This window comes from Ptiloglossa arizonensis, chromosome 4 (genome assembly GCF_051014685.1).
Source record: "Ptiloglossa arizonensis isolate GNS036 chromosome 4, iyPtiAriz1_principal, whole genome shotgun sequence".
Lineage (NCBI taxonomy): Eukaryota > Metazoa > Arthropoda > Insecta > Hymenoptera > Colletidae > Ptiloglossa > Ptiloglossa arizonensis.
The window spans coordinates 24,676,221-24,693,859 of NC_135051.1; the positions used below are offsets into that span (position 1 = coordinate 24,676,221).

Sequence of the window (17,639 nt, forward strand, 5' to 3'; positions counted from 1 at the left end):
TTAATGATACATTTTTGGTAGATTGTATTTAAATGTTTACTTAAATAATTCACACAAATTATGTGTGATAATCAGTCACATTCGAATTATTATTGCTCCGAGTTATTCGTTAAAAAGTAAATAGTCTTTATTAATCTTAAAGAATTTTAACTATTGTATTTTCATATAAGTTTCAGTATTTTCTGTTTATTATGAAAAATTCTTCGCTAGTAACGTTTCTTCTTGCTCACCATGGTGACGAATATAGTAATGAAGTTTACATTGATCTTTTCTAGAAGTTGCTTTCGTACAGTGGTGGAGCGTCATAAAACAGAGAACGTTTAAGACGACTTCTGTTGTAATTTCAATAAATTTAATAAATATATTGCACAACTACGATGAACTAATAATAATAAATTATTGTCTTTTATTTTTAAATCTTTCCGCCAATAATACATCAGCTAACACGGTATGATTAATGTAAATTTGTAATAAAAATATAGGTGAGTATTAATACTCATTTGTTCAAGAATGACAAATTTTCTTTTAATTTGTAAACACGAACAAAAATTGATATATGTAAAAGAATTGAGAATTTGTTTCATTAAATATATTGATCCAATTGGTCGAGCATTGAAATTAAATGCGCGGGATTTCTAAGATAGTTTAAATTGTCAGAAAGTCAAATTAGTGTTTTAATTATTTAAAAAAAGATAAGAAAAGTTATAACATTTCTGTTTAATTGTTTTAACAATTTTATTTTCTATTCACTATGATCGTGAATACATATAATAATAATAATTTAATCATTTTTGTAGCAATGACAGAGCACAGAGGCACATCCTTTTACAATTCCTGTGTAAAAGTTCCAGTGGATCCATATAGTAGACAACCAACACCTTCTTATGAACGTCCTAAACTTACAAAAAGTAGCAATGGTGATAAAATATGTAAAATAAATTTTGCAACAGGTGATCAATTTGGTAGCGAGTCAGAGATATCAGGTCCTAGAGAGATTGTGGACAACTTTCTAGAATTTTTGGAAAGCATACCAGATTATGGTCAAGTTCATCATTTAACAAATGAACAGTTTAAACAAAAAGTAGATTATCTAAAACGAAAACAAAAATTATTATTGAAAAATTTACAAAATTCACTTGTTGATCATGATAATGCAGATGTATCCAGATTTTCAGTATCAAAATGCAGTCAAAGGTCAGAAATTAAAAGCAAAAATAATATTCATAACTTAAAATTAAATGGTAAAAAATGTTACTTCGAAGAGTCTAGAACAACAAGTCCTCTTCTTTTTTCTTCTGGTAAATTTGCTGGTCTTGCAGAAGATCAAGACCTTCTGACAAATAGGTATTTATAATTAACTAAAGGTGAGTTCATTTTATTAATTCTAGATTGTAATTTTGTTTCTATGTATTTAGGTGTAAGCAAAAAGATAAGGAAGCTAAGACAATATGCAATGAAAAAATATACTCTGCTAATAGTAGTTGGAGAACATGGAATAAATCAAAGAGTGATGATAGTACAGAAAGTGATACTGACAGTATAGAGACAAGAAGTTTGCCAGCTAGTATTTCAAAGGAATGGCATCCTACTGTCCCTAAGCCATTTAGTTTTACTTTACGGTAAAAAATATATAAAAACAATTAAATTAAAAATTTAACTATAAAAATTACACTCTGTATATTTTAGGGAGGAAGCAGAAAAGTACATGACAGAAGCTGAAACGGGGGAAGTGGAATATAAAAATGTTAATAATAGAAAGAGTTTTTATAGGAAACGTCATATAAGGCCAATTCCACTTACGTCTAAAATTCCACTTTACAATAAGTTGCTAGCTGAAAAGGAAGAACGGTTTGTTTTTACCTATATTTTACATATACTGTGTTTTTGTTATAACATATAGTAATATATATGTATAATTTTGTGGGTTTATTTTTTAGAAGTCGTATGATTCGTGAAGAAAGTGCCTTAAATTTAATGTCTCAGGTACGTCCCTTTAGACTCGAGTGCGACCGTCGAGCCTGGAGATCTTTAGCAAGGTCTAGCCCGGACATTCGTAGTAAAAGTGTAAACGCATGTATGAAATTCAAGGCTAAACCAGTACCAAAGAATCTTTTTAGTACCGAAATATATGACCGTATGCTCGAAGACGAATATTACAGGTCAATATAACATGTAGAATGTTGTTTATAAATTGATCAACACAGAAATGATTGACAAGAATTGACAGTAATTTGCAGACAGCTGCAGAAAAGAGTAAGAGCAGCAGAATTAATGAAGTCTTCTTCCTTACCTCCGTCAATGGCAAGACGAGAACGCGTCAAGTCCGCGTGTACACGTTTACAGGGTACAGACAAGAATTGTAATGAGAGCCCTGAGAGCAAGAACTCACAACTGTCAAATAGTTCATCAATGCCATTAGAAAGGTGCAGATCAGCGATGTCACTTTTACCTCTGCGGGGAAATAATTTAGCAGCAATTTTAAGATGCCAAATGTCTCGGTACCGCAAAAACTGTTTACAATTTCAGAGATTGTATATCGATAATTTGAAGGAAGAAAACAGGTCTTTTTATATTTATGTTGTAGGGAAAAATTAGAACGCGAAATAAGAGAAAAAATGGAAGAGAAACGACGAGAACAAGCAATAAGAATAAAAGAATCTTTGATCGGGCGGAATCCAGTGTGGAGAGCATTGAGGTCTGCAGCAAGGTATGACTTTCTTGAAGTAAGAGTTGCTACATGCTTAATATCTTTCTTGCTACAAAATATTATAGCAAAAGTATCTTGTAACGCAATAATGTATATGTATGTATGTACGTATATAAATTTTTAATGTAAGGCACGAACACGAGAGAGATCTTGATATTCGAACTTCTCTTCGCCGCGATGAAGCACTTGAACAGGCGGAGCGTCATCGATTACAAATGGAAATGATGTTGGATCGCGTGACTCAAATACCAACTCTTTTTGAACGTCATTCTCAGGTGAATAAAATTCAATTACTCCAAAATGAACACTAAGAGATAGACAATTTATGACTATATTTTTATAGACTTATCAATCCTTTATAAAGACGCAACAGAAAGATAGTCGGAAGTCTTCACAACGAAAAAAAAAGAAGCAACATAGACAAAAAGCTCGTAGTATAGATTCGTACATCGATTATGAAAACATTTCTAGGTCAGATTCTGGATCACTGACTAGTTCTTCTGGAACCCTGGTATCCGTCAGTCAATCGTCAAAGTCATCGAATGCATCTAGATCACATGCTTCTGATAAGTCCACAGCTAAATCTCAAAGTTCATTCTCCAAAAAGAGAGGAGACCGCGGTCAATTAAAAGTTTCTATAAACGAAACAGCAGAATTAATCGAAGATCAAAACGAAGCCGATAATTTACATAATAACGAACATTTTTCGAGCAAGGATCACGATGAAAACACATTGCAGGAGGATGAGCACGATACAGAGGGATAATTATTGAATATGTAATTGTAAATTCTAGTCAATCCCGGTATATAAAATCGATTGTAGTTAATTGTAGTAAATCAATTGTTCAATAAGAACAATATCTGCGATAACATTAAAACAATAATCGTTCCTCATTTTATAAAGTATTTGTAAGTTGCCTGACTCGGTATTGCTCGCGCATACATATCCAAACAGAAATTCAATCTATGACGATTTATTGTAACATTGTTATCAAAATTTAGAACAAGAAAATGTAGAATTGTACGATGCGACCAAATATACAATCATGTATAATCGTAATATATTATCGACTGTACAAAAAAATTGGACAAAGCGCTTTAATACGATTGGTGTCGCTTCTAATTCGATTCATCGATCGTGTTTAAAAAATTTCCGATGCCAAGTGCTCGGCTTTATAAAAGCAGCATTAGCATCGATTTAATAAATCATTTTGAGAATATGAAAAAAAAAGAAAAAAAAAAACATTTCTACTATACATGTTATTTTACGGCCTAATAGTATTTAGAACCCAATCCATATAATATACAAGTTTGGTGTAAACTCCGGGAATTCCTTCCGTGCCACAGTTTTTAAGTCCAAAGCTGACAATTCCATATTGAACGAATTTCAAGTTATTATTATACATGGTCGGAGCTTGAAGCGGTCCACCACTATCACCCAAGCAAGAGTCCTTGCCCTGTTTACCACCAGCGCAGATCTGTTTATACCAGATTTGCGCTTTTCCTTTAAATGTTTGTATACAATCCGTGAGATTAATTGGCGTCAACTTGACTTGCAGCAACGATTGGCTACGTGGTCCAAGTTCTGTGGCACCCCAACCAGTCACCGTTACCTGTAAAACATAAAAATAAATAATATTTACACATTGATCCTTCCGATACTGCATATTCTTAACGAGCGTGCCGCGTATGCGCAGAACACTATCGTTTGCAGCACGCTCAGCGCTGAATACATATTGTGTAAACACGTTTACAGCGCTCGTAGTGTCCAATTCGATAAACGCGTATACATGCCCACAGCGCACATGCGTACCAATTATTAGACGCGTATACACGCTTCTAGCATTGAAAGAGTTACAAGCAAGAAAACATTCATTCTTAAAAATCTCCTTTACTTTTTTCTGATTAAAGGTAGCTGCTGATCCGATCGGCATGCAAATCGGTCGCACGTTTTGCGGTCTGAGATCGGCGTCCCCGTTCAAACGAAGCAGGGCGATGTCGTTTTGCAGTTTTGTTCGCGAATATTCCGGATGATAGTGTATGCTTTCCAAACCAAAATCTTGGTAACCCTCGGAGCACGCGATTTCGAGGCCCTCGTCGTCTCTCTCGCAATCGCGTTCTGTGTTCAGATCGTGTTCTCCTATCCGTGCACCGATCAATGTGAGACCTAAAAGTAATATCGACGTAATGTGACATCTTGTTCTTGCAAAGATTTTTTCAATTTCGATGTTACCGGTAGGCAACGATGTTACGCAGTGAGCAGCGGTAAGGACGTATCGTTTGTTGATCAGTGATCCTCCGCATCGAAATTCTGGATTTTGTCTGCCGATATCGTAAGCGATCAGAGCCATCCAGGGGAAGTCGAATACACCGGTTTTATTGCCGCCGAAGATTTTAGGTATAGTCGCCGGTCCGCACAAGTCCTCGTTCACTAGTCGTAAATTCGGATGACTCGAGACGTCCGGCGGGGGAGTATCCACGGTTAGTGGACCCGGACCAGGTGCTTCTGTTGTAGTTGTCACCGATAGCAGGGTCTGAACATTTTTTTTCGTCGATTGCAGTGAATGTCCATTTATATGAACCGAGAGGGGGATAATACACATAACTGGATATTTCGTATAATAAGAGCTCGTCTATTTTCCCCACCATTTCGACATCGCCTTAATCTGAATTACCGACGGTTGTTCGGATAATAAGATTCAGTTAATCAGGTATTGCAACAAATCTCGTTCACTGGGTTTTACTGTACTCGTCATTGGAATTTTCCCGATTGCGAAAATGGATCAATTGGATCGAAAGTATAGAAGAAAGGTTTACCTCGCAGCACACTTTGGGATTGGTCCCCTCGAAGCCGCATTGCAAGCTATTCAAATAGTTGAGAGTTTCTTTCGATAGAGGTCTTTGTTGTTGGAGAATGTCTATCACTCGTTGACAGTTGTGTATATTAATGCATTGGCCGGGTTTTCTCTGAGGCGTGGTGCACCTCTCCTCTGCAAAAAGGAGCCACCGTGTTTTCACATGAAATTTTGGTAATCATTTGAAACGGTGTTTCCCACAATTGTGTCGCGGAAACATTTTATACTTTTAGAATTTTATTATATTTTTGGCAATGTACAAACGTGTATATTGTGTATAAAGTAAAATTTTACGGAGTGTTCCTAAATCCAAGAAGGTTTTCTACGACTTTACTTGCAATATATAAAACTTACAAAAAGGACTAACAAGAACGCGTCCTGCGCGCAACCAACGGTCGCCATTTTTTTTTTTCTTTCGAAACAATCATTTCGCCACGTGTTCTTCTTGTTTGTTTTTTATCCCACTATTGTCCCCCGATACTTTTATCCATCGCATAAAAATTATTTTTTACCTCGACGAAATCTCTCATTTTTCGTGCTTTATTAATTTTTATTAACTCTTAAAGAGAAACACAAAGCGTGTTTTATTAATTTTCAAAACAAAACGCGCACCAATATCGATAATAGTATCGTGTGATACGCGTTAACGCGTACGACAAAATTTAAACTACAAATAAACAACCGTTTGTCCGTTTAATTTAATTTAAATCGGAGAACATCGTTAGTATTGAGTGTGCACCACGTTGGTGTCGATCTATTGTTCGCGGAGTCGCTTAGTCACGAGTAAAATACATGCGCGAGTTGAATATTAGGAATTGCTGCGAATGTCGTACAGATACGGAGAAACGTTTATCATCCTTGACCGACGAGCGAATCTGTGACATTTTAATCGCGAAAAGTCGACAATTTTTACAGTTTCGATATCGCGGTACGGATAAAAATGATTTCGACAAAATTTTTTTTTCTTTCTAATAAGTGTGTATTAACTTTCGAAGGAAAGTAACAAATTACAGATCTCGTTTCGTGGACCGAACTTGTAACCGGGGAAGCTTCGCGGGCCCAGTTTCGAAAAGATAACGTTTACAGTTTCGATATCGCGGTAAGAGTTGATTAAAAATAATTTCGAACGACTACACGAGAATTTCTTTCCTACCGATCTCGTTTTGTTCGCACCGATAGCTTCGCACGAGAGGGACGTAACTTGAAACCGGGGTTCGAAAGTGTGTGTAACGCGCTGTAAAATTAAGAGTTGCGCGCGCGCGGAACAAACACAACGTAACGTTATTACAGATTCGAAACGTTTGCCGCGAAAATCGCTCGTAAGCGAATAGTCGAACAAAGGTGATCGTTTACTATTATTTACAAATGTTTACTCACGCGCAATGGCCCCGTGTAGCGTCACGAGTGCGAGCAAGAGAATGGTACGGAACATGGTTCGGTTCGGGACGTGTGTCCGTCCTTTATATTTTTTTTTCCTCCCCGAAATAAATTCAATGATCGTGTTCTCGCGACACGTGATACGAACAATACTGTCAAGACCCGGTGGTGTCACTCACGGTCTCTACTTGGTTGTTTCCGGTGCGGGCGACGAAAAGAAAGAACGCTCGCGTGCCCCGGTATCGTGTACGTCGCGTGTTTTCGCGCGTGCGCGACTTTTTCAAATCGTTCGACCAAGCGGACAAACCAGTTTCGAAAAGTGTTTATTCGTCGCTGCCGCGGAGGACAAACCCGCGCGGTAGTCCCCGATGTACTAACTGCTGCCATCTGCTGAGATCTCCGAGTCTTTAAGTCGAAAAGAAAACTGGCCAAGGTAGAAGGGGTTACGAGGAAAATTCGTTCGACTAATGAGAATGCACGATATTAAATAATGGCCGTTGCCTCGTCCCGTCGGTTTCATTTTTTCGGTAAACCGGTTCCAAGGACGGGAATATCATTTATTCCGAGAAAACCGATCGAAACAAAGACAGGTGTTTTCTCTTGCGCGTATACACGTATATATATGTATATATATGTATATGTATGTATATACGTGTGTGTGTATTTTTTTTTGTTTATACATTTCGCTCGATCCTCGAACGTAACTGTCTTTTATTTATTTCCAGGAATACCGCGCTCGTCATCGTACGTACCTTAACGTATCGAGCGATTAAATCGACTCAGGGATTTCCGACCGCAGCGACGTGCACGTTTTCACAGACAATGGGATCCACGGTGAACGATAACGAACGTTTCCCACGGATCGCATCGCGAAATTGCGATTCACAGCCGATCCAGTTCGCCACGTACCGAGAGGAAGTCAATGGTAATACCTAAACATACGTGACCCTTGCAAACGATAACCTTCGCGTTCGATAACGACACATCGTTTATTCGCGATACAGAGTAACTAACTGACATCATCGATTTCCAGAAGGAAAAATATCGTAACGCGATAATGAACCGTCGTATTGGGTCGATGCGATCGGTTTTTGCGAGGAAGAGCCATCCAGACGTGAGCGAATCAACGTATACTTTATTATCGTCACGAATTTTTCATACTGCGCGTAACGTTACAGGATCGTTGGAACGGTTGACTCGTTTCTCGTTCTTACAAAAGATCGGTATAATCTTACAAAGTTCAGGACAGCGAAGCTTACGTTCTTACAAAATATCCCTTCTCACGATACGAGACCTGACATTGTGGATTCAACGAGCAGAGACATCGGCTCCCTGTGAATACTCTAGGGTCTCATTTTACTGAGTATCCAGGGCACGAAGTCTATCACTCTGGTGTAGACACCAGGCCAGCCGGGCATACCGCAAGGGGAGGGCCCGAACGAGACTATCCCCACCGCTGACCATCTCCCTGTGCCGTCACGGGTCCGCTCGAGGGACATCAAGGGCCCACCCGAGTCACCGCGACACGAGTCCTTGCCCTTCTGCCCGCCCGCGCACACTTGCCCGTAACCGAGCGTCACTCCTGCGTTGCCGTACGTTTGTTTGCATTGTTGGTTGTCCGCCAGGGGCAACGAGAGCTTCAGTTTCACGTCCGACGAGGAGCTGTTCTCCGTTTTACCCCAACCGGCCACGTACAGCTTCTGCCCGAAGGAGTTGCTCGGTGGTAGACATATCGGTTTTATGTAACTGGTGAACGCAACGTCCCTGGACAATCTCAACAGGGCAATGTCGTATCTCTGGTCCCTGGAGATGGGCCTGTAATTCTCGTGGGCTATTTGCTCCTCGATTCCGACCGTGATCGGATCGTCCGCGCAGACCACGGTGGTCTCTCCATCTTGAACGCAATCTGGATCCGTTTCCGTGTTGTACTCCCCTAGACGTATGCTCTCCAGTCGCCAGGTGTTCGGTAAATCCTTGCCCTTGATGCAGTGGGCCGCTGTTAAGACGTAACGACGACTGATGAGGACTCCTCCGCACGCTGTGGTCTTACCGTTCGCTGAAACACGTTTTCATAGTGAACATTTACCCTCATTGATCATTCCAGCCCGCTCCTATCCAAACTGTATCCCAGTACAGGTTTTCGAAGTGGCGTAACACGACGAAGGAAATATTGTACGTGAACTTCTAAGGGATCGTTGCAAAGAGGAAGCTTCGATTTTAAAATCTACGGTAATATCGATCCCCGTGAAAATTTGTTTAAACAATCGTGAACGGTTCGAAGCTTTCCTTTCTCCGGGGAAACTATCGTTACTTCCAACAATCTAAGCTATCTTTCGAACGTTTCCTAGTGGTGAGAAGATCGTCAGGGGAACTAGATGCAGGGGTAACAAAGTAGAGGGTACGATCTTCAAAACGACTCCCACGAAGATTACCCGTGCGATCGTTCTTCACCAAGTTACAAGGATTCGAAGATCGGGAACGTTTCTTCGGTGTCTCGAAGATTCTTCGGGTATGTTTTTTTGGAACACTCACGTTTCAGGTACTCCAGTAGAGTCATCCAAGGGAACTCGTCTAGTTCGGTGCGTTCACCGCCAAAGATTCTCTGAGACAGATCTTTACCGCAATCGGTCGGCAGGAGAGGATTCCCCGCCAGATTGTACTGCACGATTTCACCGTTGGTTCCACCGTTCGGTTGTTCGGGATTCGAACCCGAGTTCGGGTCCAGAGGGCCGACGGGGTTGATCTGATCGCCACGGGGCGGGATATTTACGTTCGGATTTTGTAACGGGCAACAGACCAGCGGATCTCTACCCTGGAAACCGCACTGCGACTGTTTCAGGAAATCAATCGCCCCTGTTTGAAGTGGTCGCATCTGGAGGATGTTCAGCAACGGTTGACATTGTCGTATAGCGATGCAACCACCGTTTGCACCGGTCGGCGTCACACAATCCGATCCTCCTTGATACTCTGAAAAGAGAAAGTCATTCCCGACGTTAAGTACGAAAATAATTGTCGGTTGAGATTCCTTCTGGACAACCTTGAAAACACGAAGCTCTTCGCGAAGAAACGTCTCGGTGTATATTTTATTAGGAATTCCCGCTCGTACCCGTTTAGATGATTGCCCCTGATACAGCGAACGGTTGTTTCCACGCTTTCGTAATACCGCGCTGTGAAAATATCGACCGTAACGTTTCCCGGTAAACAAATACTCCTCGACGCTTCTATCTGTGTTATTGTTAAATTTAACGTTCGGAGACCAATATGTCTCGAATATTGTCGCTTGGACGTATCGAACAACAACGAGAGACAATCTGTTTTACTTACGAGCAGTGACCGAGCTAAGTGCCAACGCTTGAAGAAGTACCCCTAAAATAAACGTAACGACCATTTCTGCTGCTTTGGCCGGCAACTTCGCCGATGATCGATTATCGAAGCGAGATTGTGTATCTTTTGTGAACGGTGTGTCTGGAATTGGTGTAGATCTATGCAAATTTGACGCGCCGGTGACGATCACGGCCGTTGTAGCGAAGATCAGGATACCGACTGACAGTGCCGATGATAGAGTGACCGGAGTCAGGGCCAACTGGTTCCCCCACTATTTATGCCCGTTTCGAGTGACTAATCGGTGTGTGATTTTTCATATATTTCTTTTTATTTTCCTCTCCTCTTTCGTATCTTTCGATCTAATATTCTTTCCTCCTTCCTGGTCTTTCTGTTCGCAAGCCCAAACTGTAACGAGACTTTCCGGTCGCGTTCAATTTAACACGGTGAATACCACTAATTATCACTGGTGACCGACACTTCGAGTTTAGAACGTTTCTTTAATATCGGAACTATCCATAGATTCAGGTATATTAAGATGTTCAGGGAAAATCGATGACTGAAGAAAAAAGAGGAACTTATGAATATTGATCGTATATACAAATGTCACAATGCTTTTTAAAAATATACTGTGGAACCTAAGGTTAATTTCTTTGTAAAAGCAACGTTTCTTTAACACCAGAAGAATTTACCCATAGATTCAGGTACATTAAAATGTTCCTCTCAGGAAAAATCAATGATTGAGAAAGAAAGAGGAACTTATGAAATTGATTGTACATACAAAATGGAAAAGGTCAGTATGTATTCGAAAGTTTTTTTAAAATTATACTATGGAATTAAAAGATCCATATTCTATGAAAGTATAAAAATATACATGCATTTAATGCAAAAGCAAGAAAATTCATTTTGACTGGTTGGTAATTCTGGTGTTGAAGTGCTTACAACGATGAACCCTAATACTGGTAAACTTTGAAATAATCTCACAAGTCGTTGGCAGTGCTGTAAAATGACAAGTGCACCGGATAAATTGTTAAATATTTGTACTTTTTGCGTTACAGTTCGCACAAATTTCGAGGACATCCTTAAATATGGAAAACCGGCGCGGGACTGTTGAGCGCGCACTCTCGCGCGTCATCGGCGAGCGGATGTGACCAAAACGAAGGAAAGGTCAGCTCTTTTGATACACGCACGGTTGGATTTGCATCGTATCGATCGACCAAACATTTCCACGTTCGTGTTTCATTAATTTTTAAAGAGAAACGCGATTGTCCACGGCGTGCATCGTTAATTCTCGAAGAGGATGAACCGAGGATCATTTTGACGAGAATCATTTTTCGAGGAAGTTGCGCGCAAAGATATCACTAACAGTGTCGTGTGATACCGCTCGGAGAAAAATTGCTACTGTAAATAAATCGCCAAGTCCGTCGGTTTAACTTATTGCAAAATCGAACAACATCAACAAAAAGAACTCTCGAGTCTCCAGAATCTGCGATTTTTCAAATCGTCTGACCAAGCGGACAAACCAGTTTCGAAAAATGTTTATTCGTCGTTTCCGTGGAGGACAAACCCGCGTGGTAGTCCCCGATGTATATATAGTGCTGCCATCTACTGAGATTTCCGGGTCATTAAGTCGGAAAGAAAACTGGTCGAGGTAGAAGGGGTTACGAGGAAAATTCGTTCGACTAATGAGAACGCACGATATTAAATATATTATAATAATAAATATTCGATTTTTTTCAGATGCACCGAGAGAATCTGAGGACGAGAATGTTATTTATTCCGAGAACACTGATCGAAACGAACGCCAGTTTTTTCTCTGGTGTGTATCTTAGACCCCGTTTATGTTCTTATAAATATTTTTTTTCACGTTACAAAATTGGATATTGTGGATTAAGATCATAGGGAGAGATATTGGGTCTCTATATGGACTTTAGGGTCTCATTCTGCTTAGTATCTTGGGCACGAAGTCTATCACTCTGGTGTAGACACGGGGTCAACCGAGCCTACCGCAAGGAATGAACACAAATGAGACTATCCCCACCATGGACCAATGTCTGTGCTGTTGCTGTTCATCAGGGGCTTGCCTGAGTTCCCACGAGTGATATACCTGCTCGAAACAGGACCTTCATTTGCACGTTGGACGATGGTGTTCTTTGTACCACTCTTGTCAGCCATGTGCAGCTTTTCTTCAATGAAAGAGGTCGATGACAGATATTGATTGAATGTAATTGATGAACTTGAGGTCCTGGACAGTCTCTATAAGGATCGTATTTTCTCAATTCCAATCGTCACTGACATGGTCTCTCCATTTTGCATGCCATTGAAGTTGTTTTCTCTTTAGTACTTCTATTTTCTTGCTGTGGACCCAGTGGACATCGGTTAGAACATAACAACGACTGTGTGGACTGTTTCCCATAATGTAGTCTTGTAATTCGCTGAAACATGATTTTATTGTAAATATTTACCTTGGCTTAAAAGTTTAGGGGCACTCTGAAACCCTATCCATGCCAATGAGTATGATATAGAGGTACAAGAACAGAGGATTCGACCTTCAGAATGGCCTCCATGAAGATTACCTTACTTTACATTATTTTTCCCAAAGTTACAAGGGTTCAAAGTAAGTTCTTTCGTTTATAACAGGAATTGATTTAGTTTTAGGAGCAACTTGGGCATGATTATTTTATATACTTTTATATCGAACAAAAGAATATCGTTCTTTTTGATAATTTATCATCATTAGTTTCGACATTCTTTGGTTTTGTTTGTACAAAAATTTTTGAACACGACGATGTAAAAATAATGTAAGAATTTTACACGTTAAATTTGTACTCCGAGGAGTTTAAAACGATCATGGAACACGATACTTGCACGTCGTCCTCGTCCACGAAGTCGGATGTATCATCCATTAACGAAAATGAAATTTGTAAAAAAGTGAGATTTGTTTGCAGATTTTATCTCCTTTGTAAATATATTTTCATATGGTTTGATAAATAAATTGGAATAATAATTCTTTCCAGCTTATTTCTAACAAAAAATGTAAACGTTGTTATTACGTTTGCCTGGGTACTTTAATACAAATAGTACAGACGCAAATTCAAAGGAAATACGCAGAAAATGATTATTTGTATCTAATTGGTAAAAAATGTATAACAAATTTGAATGATTGGGCAACTCAATGGAAGTCTAAGAAATTACTTGCAAGTGACTTTTTAAAGCCCTTTATTACGTCGATAGCCTTGTTTGCTGTAGGTGTTAAACTAACTAGTGAATTAGTTGCATGGAAAGTGATGTAATGTGCTATACAGAGATTTTAAAAAGTTTCAATTTGACTGCCTTGGATTGGTTCATTTTTAATATCTAATTATATATTCTTTAACGAATTATAACATCCTATATTAAATTTAAGATGGGAGAGCGACTAAAACCGTTTTATTTGACGAGTATTTATACAATATTATCGTTAAAATATGAGACCTAGACTTGCATACATTATAAAATTAATACTTAATGTAGTACTTAATCTGAGAAAATGTTTGTTTCAAAATGATAAAATTGTACACTGTATATGGTGTAATTCTTCTTATTTAGGTACTTTAAGGCATTCATTGCTAAGTTTTAATGAATTTGACACTAAAAATTGATTATAATTTAGTCATAGTCTCTTTTTCATCCTTCTGTATTACTTGTACTTTGATCGCTAATTTGATTGTCAGAACTTGCTTCCGAATATTCACTTTCCATTTTGTTTGTATTTTTACAAACTTTTCCACTTTCGTCACTAGAATGTCCACTATCGTTTGAAACTTGTTCATCTTTTTCCATTTTCTTGGATTTTGGTTCTTCTGTGCTGTCGTCAGAACTATTTAATTCATCTGAGTCGATATCAAAATCCAATAATGTCTTCTTTTTATTTGATTTATATACTTCTTCATATTTTCTTTTTATTCCAGACGTACCTGCAGCTTTTAAACCTTCCTCAACTGCATCTCCAACCCTTTCTGTTAAAACTGACCTTTCAAGATCATAGTTTGGATCTCTAAATTCGTGTTTAGGTTCGGCACAAAGCCTTTCTAATTTTTTTTTCTTGCGTTCTGCTGCCTCTTCTTCCCGTTTTCCTTGTTTCTCGATCCATACTTTTAATCTTTTTTCCTCGTTAATATCGCGAAGTCTTCGTCCACTTAAGTCCCTGCAAGCTTCACGATTTGTAGTTTTCTCAATTTGTGCACCAATTGCACGTAGCATTGAACCAAAACCTCCTTTCCCACCAAGTAATCGTGGAATAATAGAAACATAGCCATTATGACAAGTGGCATTTTCATCCAAAAGTTTTCCATTGTGCACAATATAAAAGTTTTCTTGCGAAAAATTCTATAAATGAGATTATTTACATTAATCATGTTAATCAAACTACATGCGTATTTCGAATTTAAATTTAAGGCTTAGTAATATACACAATATACTTACTGTTAGTTCTTCAATTCGGTTGTATAATTCATAAATTTGAAACGGTGTATCAACAGTGAGGATCTGTTCTACACCAGAGGCAGTACTTATTTGTACATTTAACATTTTTATTTCGTAGTTTCGCACAAAATACCTATCGTTTTATTCTCTTACAATTAAATTTGCACACACTAGCTTGTGTCAAGTGACTAATAAAAAATGGCGTCTACAAGCATGAACTATTTATTCGTAGAACCTATGAACTAAAGTTGAACAGTTCCGAGTGAAGCGCCTCCTGCGAAGAAGAAGCCGAAACACGTCGTATTAACGCATACATACATACATATATATATATTATTTGTTGTTACACGCATTTAAATTGGTTGCAATAATAAACTCTTAGAAAAAAAATGATCGAAAATCGATGCAATATAAAAAAAATTAATGATTAATTTCATTTATTTTATAAAAATTTAAAACAAATCGAAAAGATTATTTTTGCAACACATTTTATGACGAACAGTGTATTTTTAAAGCTTTGTACAATGCATAGGAACATTATTATTACATAATTTTCCCTGTTAGAAAGTTTATATCACTAAAAAATAAATTAAATACACTATTTTAATCGCCTTGCGAAATGGGAGATCCGCGATCACGTTTGGATCCTTTGGCTTTGCCTTTCGTCTTTGTTTCCCGTTTTCTACTTATCGAAGACGTGGATGTGGTAGACGTTGAATCGGCCGGGCTCGAATGACTTGATCCCTCACGATCCCAACGTGCCAAAACTTCTCTCAAATTTTGTCCATCTCCTTCTTCATAGGTATCTACATCTACATGAAGATTATCTTGACCAGCTTGCGCATTGTTTCCAGTTTCTAAATTTGCTCTCATTTCTTTTCTTTGATCCTCGGTGTGTTGCGGGCATCGCATAGATCTCGTGCACAACTTTTTAGTATGCTCTGATATTACTCCACAAATTTGAGTTAACAAAATTCTTTTGTCTTCTAGAGACATATTTTCATAATTCGACGGGGAATTTTCATTGCTGCTATGAATATGTTCATTCATGCTTTCCCCATTTCTTTGATTATTTTTTTGTTGCTTAGTTCTTTTAATACCGTTACGGTCTTTTCTGCGTTTCCGTTTATCGTTATTTAAACTCCAATCGACGTCGTCGTCGTCGTCGCTTATTACGCCACTGAAATTGCTCAGATCTTTTGAGTTATTTGCTATACGTCTAGAAGCGATTCGTGAACTGTTTCGTCCCATGCCCATGCACTTTTCTAAATGAGTTGCAAAACGACAGGCTGCCACTCCTCTGTCACAATTTGGACAATTGCATTCTTGAGATTTCTTGACAGGGTGTTGACCAAATACATCCAAACCCGGGGAATCTACGACAGATTTTAATTAGCTAGATTTGGTAAGAGTGATACATTTAGCTTACAAGATCATTTAGCAAATACAATGGTTTTCCTCTTGTGATAAGAAAATAGTAAACAAACATAACCCAAGTAACATTAGCAGGTTGGTTAATATTTTGTAAAAGATTTGTTTCGCTCACCTACAATGGCATAAGACTCATCATCAGGTATACCCTCTTCAACATCCGAACTACCAGTTTTAGTAGTTCGATGTACATCAAAAACAAATCCCATTAAGACCTCATCGAGGAGATCCTCGTAAATTTCTTTCGTAGCCGATTCTACGTTCTCGCTTTTGTTCATAAATTCCAGAAACCGTCTATTTAATTCTTGAATTCTTTCCTCGGTCACGGACATTTTAAAGGTTTGCGTAATCGAAGGAGAAAAAGTCTTTCTGTTTACCGTTCCGGAATGACAACTCCAATTTGTAACATGTGTGGTCTCCGTCTTTCCAATCGAAACACGGCTGGTCACATTGAAATACTTCGTATTAAATGTAGCAATTCGGTCGTTTCCATTACACGTGTTTCATCGCCGACGAATCTTCGGTTTGACGCGTTAACAGTTTACGAACAGTATTATCGAAAAGTACTACCTGTACCACAAATGAAATACAGAGTAGACCTAGCATATTATGGACGTTAGTGTGACAAACGAGATATCGAATAGACGTTTCATCTTCCAGGAGTTGGTGTACCACGATCTGAAATACCGACCTTGTGAAATATCAATGGGTATGAAGCGACCTCTTCGTTCAAGAATGGTAATATTTGCGAACTATATTGAATCAAACTGCAGTCGGTAAATGCAAAATAGTAGAAAGACCGAGTTTTTTTTTACGTTTACCGACTGTTACGATTTAGTTCAACATAGTTCCTTAAATTACCGTTTTTAAATGACGAGGTCGTTCTAGAACCACTGATATTTTACGAGGCCGGTATTTCAGATCGTAATACACGAATTCCTGTATGACGAAACGTTTACTCTGTATCTCGGTTGTGCTCTAAAGCCCTGAGCTCTATGATACGTTTTTTCATCGGACGAAGTCTATTATACATTTATTTCTTCGCCAATAGTAGAATTCCAAATTTAACATTATCGATTTATCCCTGAAAAAAGCTTGTCAACCAAACTAAGGAGAATATATAACAGACGTACAACCGAGTGGTCTCACATTTAGTAATACAATTGAGAGTTCTAGATTTACTTTCCCTCGCGTAAAGTCTATTTCGTCCCGTACACTCGTATCGAATCGTTGTTCGAGCTGACAAGTACACTTATCCGGTGCTAACAATATATTAACCAATATATCACGGAACGAACGTATTTCTGATTCGCTTGTCTTCCCTTATTACTACTTAGAGAGACGTGAATAGATTTCGGTCCGTTTTCCACGAGATTTATAGCCTTCGATTTGGCAGACCACAGAAATATCCGTTTGTGTTATTGCCTCCGCTTTCTAGATCGATTCAACTGACTTCTTTCAAAACGTTCCACGAGATTTCAAAT

General features: G+C 38.6%; 6 protein-coding genes and 1 long non-coding RNA gene across 22 annotated transcripts; 2 read left to right on the plus strand and 5 right to left on the minus strand.

Annotated features, from left to right (window-relative positions):
* Positions 1-28: 28 nt before the first annotated feature.
* Positions 29-3,945, plus strand: LOC143145177 (protein FAM161A-like). Of its 2 annotated transcripts, XM_076308296.1 has the most exons (9): positions 29-482; positions 798-1,344; positions 1,416-1,619; positions 1,687-1,848; positions 1,938-2,159; positions 2,238-2,498; positions 2,585-2,707; positions 2,838-2,982; positions 3,051-3,945. In XM_076308296.1, the coding sequence occupies exons 2-9, from the start codon at positions 800-802 to the stop codon at positions 3,471-3,473; spliced, it is 2,085 nt and encodes a 694-aa protein (XP_076164411.1). In that variant the 5' UTR covers positions 29-482; positions 798-799; the 3' UTR covers positions 3,474-3,945. The 2 variants fall into 2 exon arrangements, with proteins under 2 accessions (XP_076164411.1, XP_076164410.1); XM_076308295.1 differs by lacking the exon at positions 29-482 and having other exon boundaries at positions 613-1,344.
* On the minus strand, positions 3,454-7,905 carry LOC143145183 (melanization protease 1-like). The gene is made up of 5 exons (XM_076308306.1): positions 6,940-7,905; positions 5,525-5,697; positions 4,941-5,241; positions 4,603-4,874; positions 3,454-4,320 (listed from the first exon to the last, which is right to left on the minus strand). The coding sequence occupies exons 1-5, from the start codon at positions 6,992-6,994 to the stop codon at positions 3,973-3,975; spliced, it is 1,149 nt and encodes a 382-aa protein (XP_076164421.1). The 5' UTR covers positions 6,995-7,905; the 3' UTR covers positions 3,454-3,972.
* Positions 7,668-13,818, plus strand: LOC143145191 (uncharacterized). Of its 13 annotated transcripts, none has more exons than XM_076308328.1 (5): positions 7,668-10,564; positions 11,319-11,911; positions 12,001-12,079; positions 12,156-13,191; positions 13,278-13,818. In XM_076308328.1, exons 4-5 carry the CDS (start codon positions 13,111-13,113, stop codon positions 13,551-13,553), a joined length of 357 nt encoding a protein of 118 aa, XP_076164443.1. In that variant the 5' UTR covers positions 7,668-10,564; positions 11,319-11,911; positions 12,001-12,079; positions 12,156-13,110; the 3' UTR covers positions 13,554-13,818. The 13 variants fall into 13 exon arrangements, with proteins under 13 accessions (XP_076164443.1, XP_076164448.1, XP_076164441.1 ...); XM_076308333.1 differs by having other exon boundaries at positions 12,195-13,191; XM_076308326.1 differs by having other exon boundaries at positions 12,212-13,191.
* Positions 8,055-10,480, minus strand: LOC143145182 (CLIP domain-containing serine protease HP8-like). The gene is made up of 3 exons (XM_076308305.1): positions 10,264-10,480; positions 9,472-9,906; positions 8,055-8,995 (listed from the first exon to the last, which is right to left on the minus strand). The coding sequence occupies exons 1-3, from the start codon at positions 10,325-10,327 to the stop codon at positions 8,283-8,285; spliced, it is 1,212 nt and encodes a 403-aa protein (XP_076164420.1). The 5' UTR covers positions 10,328-10,480; the 3' UTR covers positions 8,055-8,282.
* Positions 10,682-11,629, minus strand: LOC143145193 (uncharacterized). Of its 3 annotated transcripts, none has more exons than XR_012991630.1 (2): positions 11,203-11,629; positions 10,682-10,819 (listed from the first exon to the last, which is right to left on the minus strand). It is a non-coding gene; the product is annotated as an uncharacterized LOC143145193 (long non-coding RNA). The 3 variants fall into 3 exon arrangements; XR_012991632.1 differs by having other exon boundaries at positions 10,683-10,819; positions 11,245-11,629; XR_012991631.1 differs by having other exon boundaries at positions 10,711-10,898.
* Positions 13,673-14,855, minus strand: LOC143145187 (splicing regulator SDE2). The gene is made up of 2 exons (XM_076308313.1): positions 14,725-14,855; positions 13,673-14,628 (listed from the first exon to the last, which is right to left on the minus strand). Exons 1-2 carry the CDS (start codon positions 14,827-14,829, stop codon positions 13,927-13,929), a joined length of 807 nt encoding a protein of 268 aa, XP_076164428.1. The 5' UTR covers positions 14,830-14,855; the 3' UTR covers positions 13,673-13,926.
* Positions 14,856-14,862: 7 nt separating this feature from the next.
* On the minus strand, positions 14,863-16,837 carry Sgf11 (SAGA associated factor 11kDa). Its single transcript, XM_076308308.1, has 3 exons — positions 16,271-16,837; positions 15,322-16,100; positions 14,863-14,998 (listed from the first exon to the last, which is right to left on the minus strand). The coding sequence occupies exons 1-2, from the start codon at positions 16,485-16,487 to the stop codon at positions 15,328-15,330; spliced, it is 990 nt and encodes a 329-aa protein (XP_076164423.1). The 5' UTR covers positions 16,488-16,837; the 3' UTR covers positions 14,863-14,998; positions 15,322-15,327.
* Between the last annotated feature and the right edge of the window lie 802 nt (positions 16,838-17,639).

Coding starts and splice junctions, on each gene's coding strand:
- LOC143145177 (XM_076308295.1), top strand. CDS start 752: ATGATCGTGAATACATATAATAATAATAATTTAATCATTTTTGTAGCA. Junction 2,160..2,237: donor CTCGAAGACGAATATTACAG/GTCAATATAACA, acceptor AGTAATTTGCAG/ACAGCTGCAGAAAAGAGTAA. Junction 2,708..2,837: donor GCATTGAGGTCTGCAGCAAG/GTATGACTTTCT, acceptor TTTTAATGTAAG/GCACGAACACGAGAGAGATC.
- LOC143145183 (XM_076308306.1), bottom strand. CDS start 6,994: ATGTTCCGTACCATTCTCTTGCTCGCACTCGTGACGCTACACGGGGCC. Junction 5,242..5,524: donor ATCCCAAAGTGTGCTGCGAG/GTAAACCTTTCT, acceptor AAAAATGTTCAG/ACCCTGCTATCGGTGACAAC. Junction 4,321..4,602: donor CTACCTTTAATCAGAAAAAA/GTAAAGGAGATT, acceptor TATGTTTTACAG/GTAACGGTGACTGGTTGGGG.
- LOC143145182 (XM_076308305.1), bottom strand. CDS start 10,327: ATGGTCGTTACGTTTATTTTAGGGGTACTTCTTCAAGCGTTGGCACTT. Junction 9,907..10,263: donor ACTTAGCTCGGTCACTGCTC/GTAAGTAAAACA, acceptor TTCTCTTTTCAG/AGTATCAAGGAGGATCGGAT. Junction 8,996..9,471: donor TCTACTGGAGTACCTGAAAC/GTGAGTGTTCCA, acceptor AACGTGTTTCAG/CGAACGGTAAGACCACAGCG.
- LOC143145191 (XM_076308323.1), top strand. CDS start 13,111: ATGGAACACGATACTTGCACGTCGTCCTCGTCCACGAAGTCGGATGTA. Junction 13,192..13,277: donor AAAATGAAATTTGTAAAAAA/GTGAGATTTGTT, acceptor AATTCTTTCCAG/CTTATTTCTAACAAAAAATG.
- LOC143145187 (XM_076308313.1), bottom strand. CDS start 14,829: ATGTTAAATGTACAAATAAGTACTGCCTCTGGTGTAGAACAGATCCTC. Junction 14,629..14,724: donor ACCGAATTGAAGAACTAACA/GTAAGTATATTG, acceptor TCTCATTTATAG/AATTTTTCGCAAGAAAACTT.
- Sgf11 (XM_076308308.1), bottom strand. CDS start 16,487: ATGTCCGTGACCGAGGAAAGAATTCAAGAATTAAATAGACGGTTTCTG. Junction 16,101..16,270: donor TGAGTCTTATGCCATTGTAG/GTGAGCGAAACA, acceptor AATCTGTCGTAG/ATTCCCCGGGTTTGGATGTA.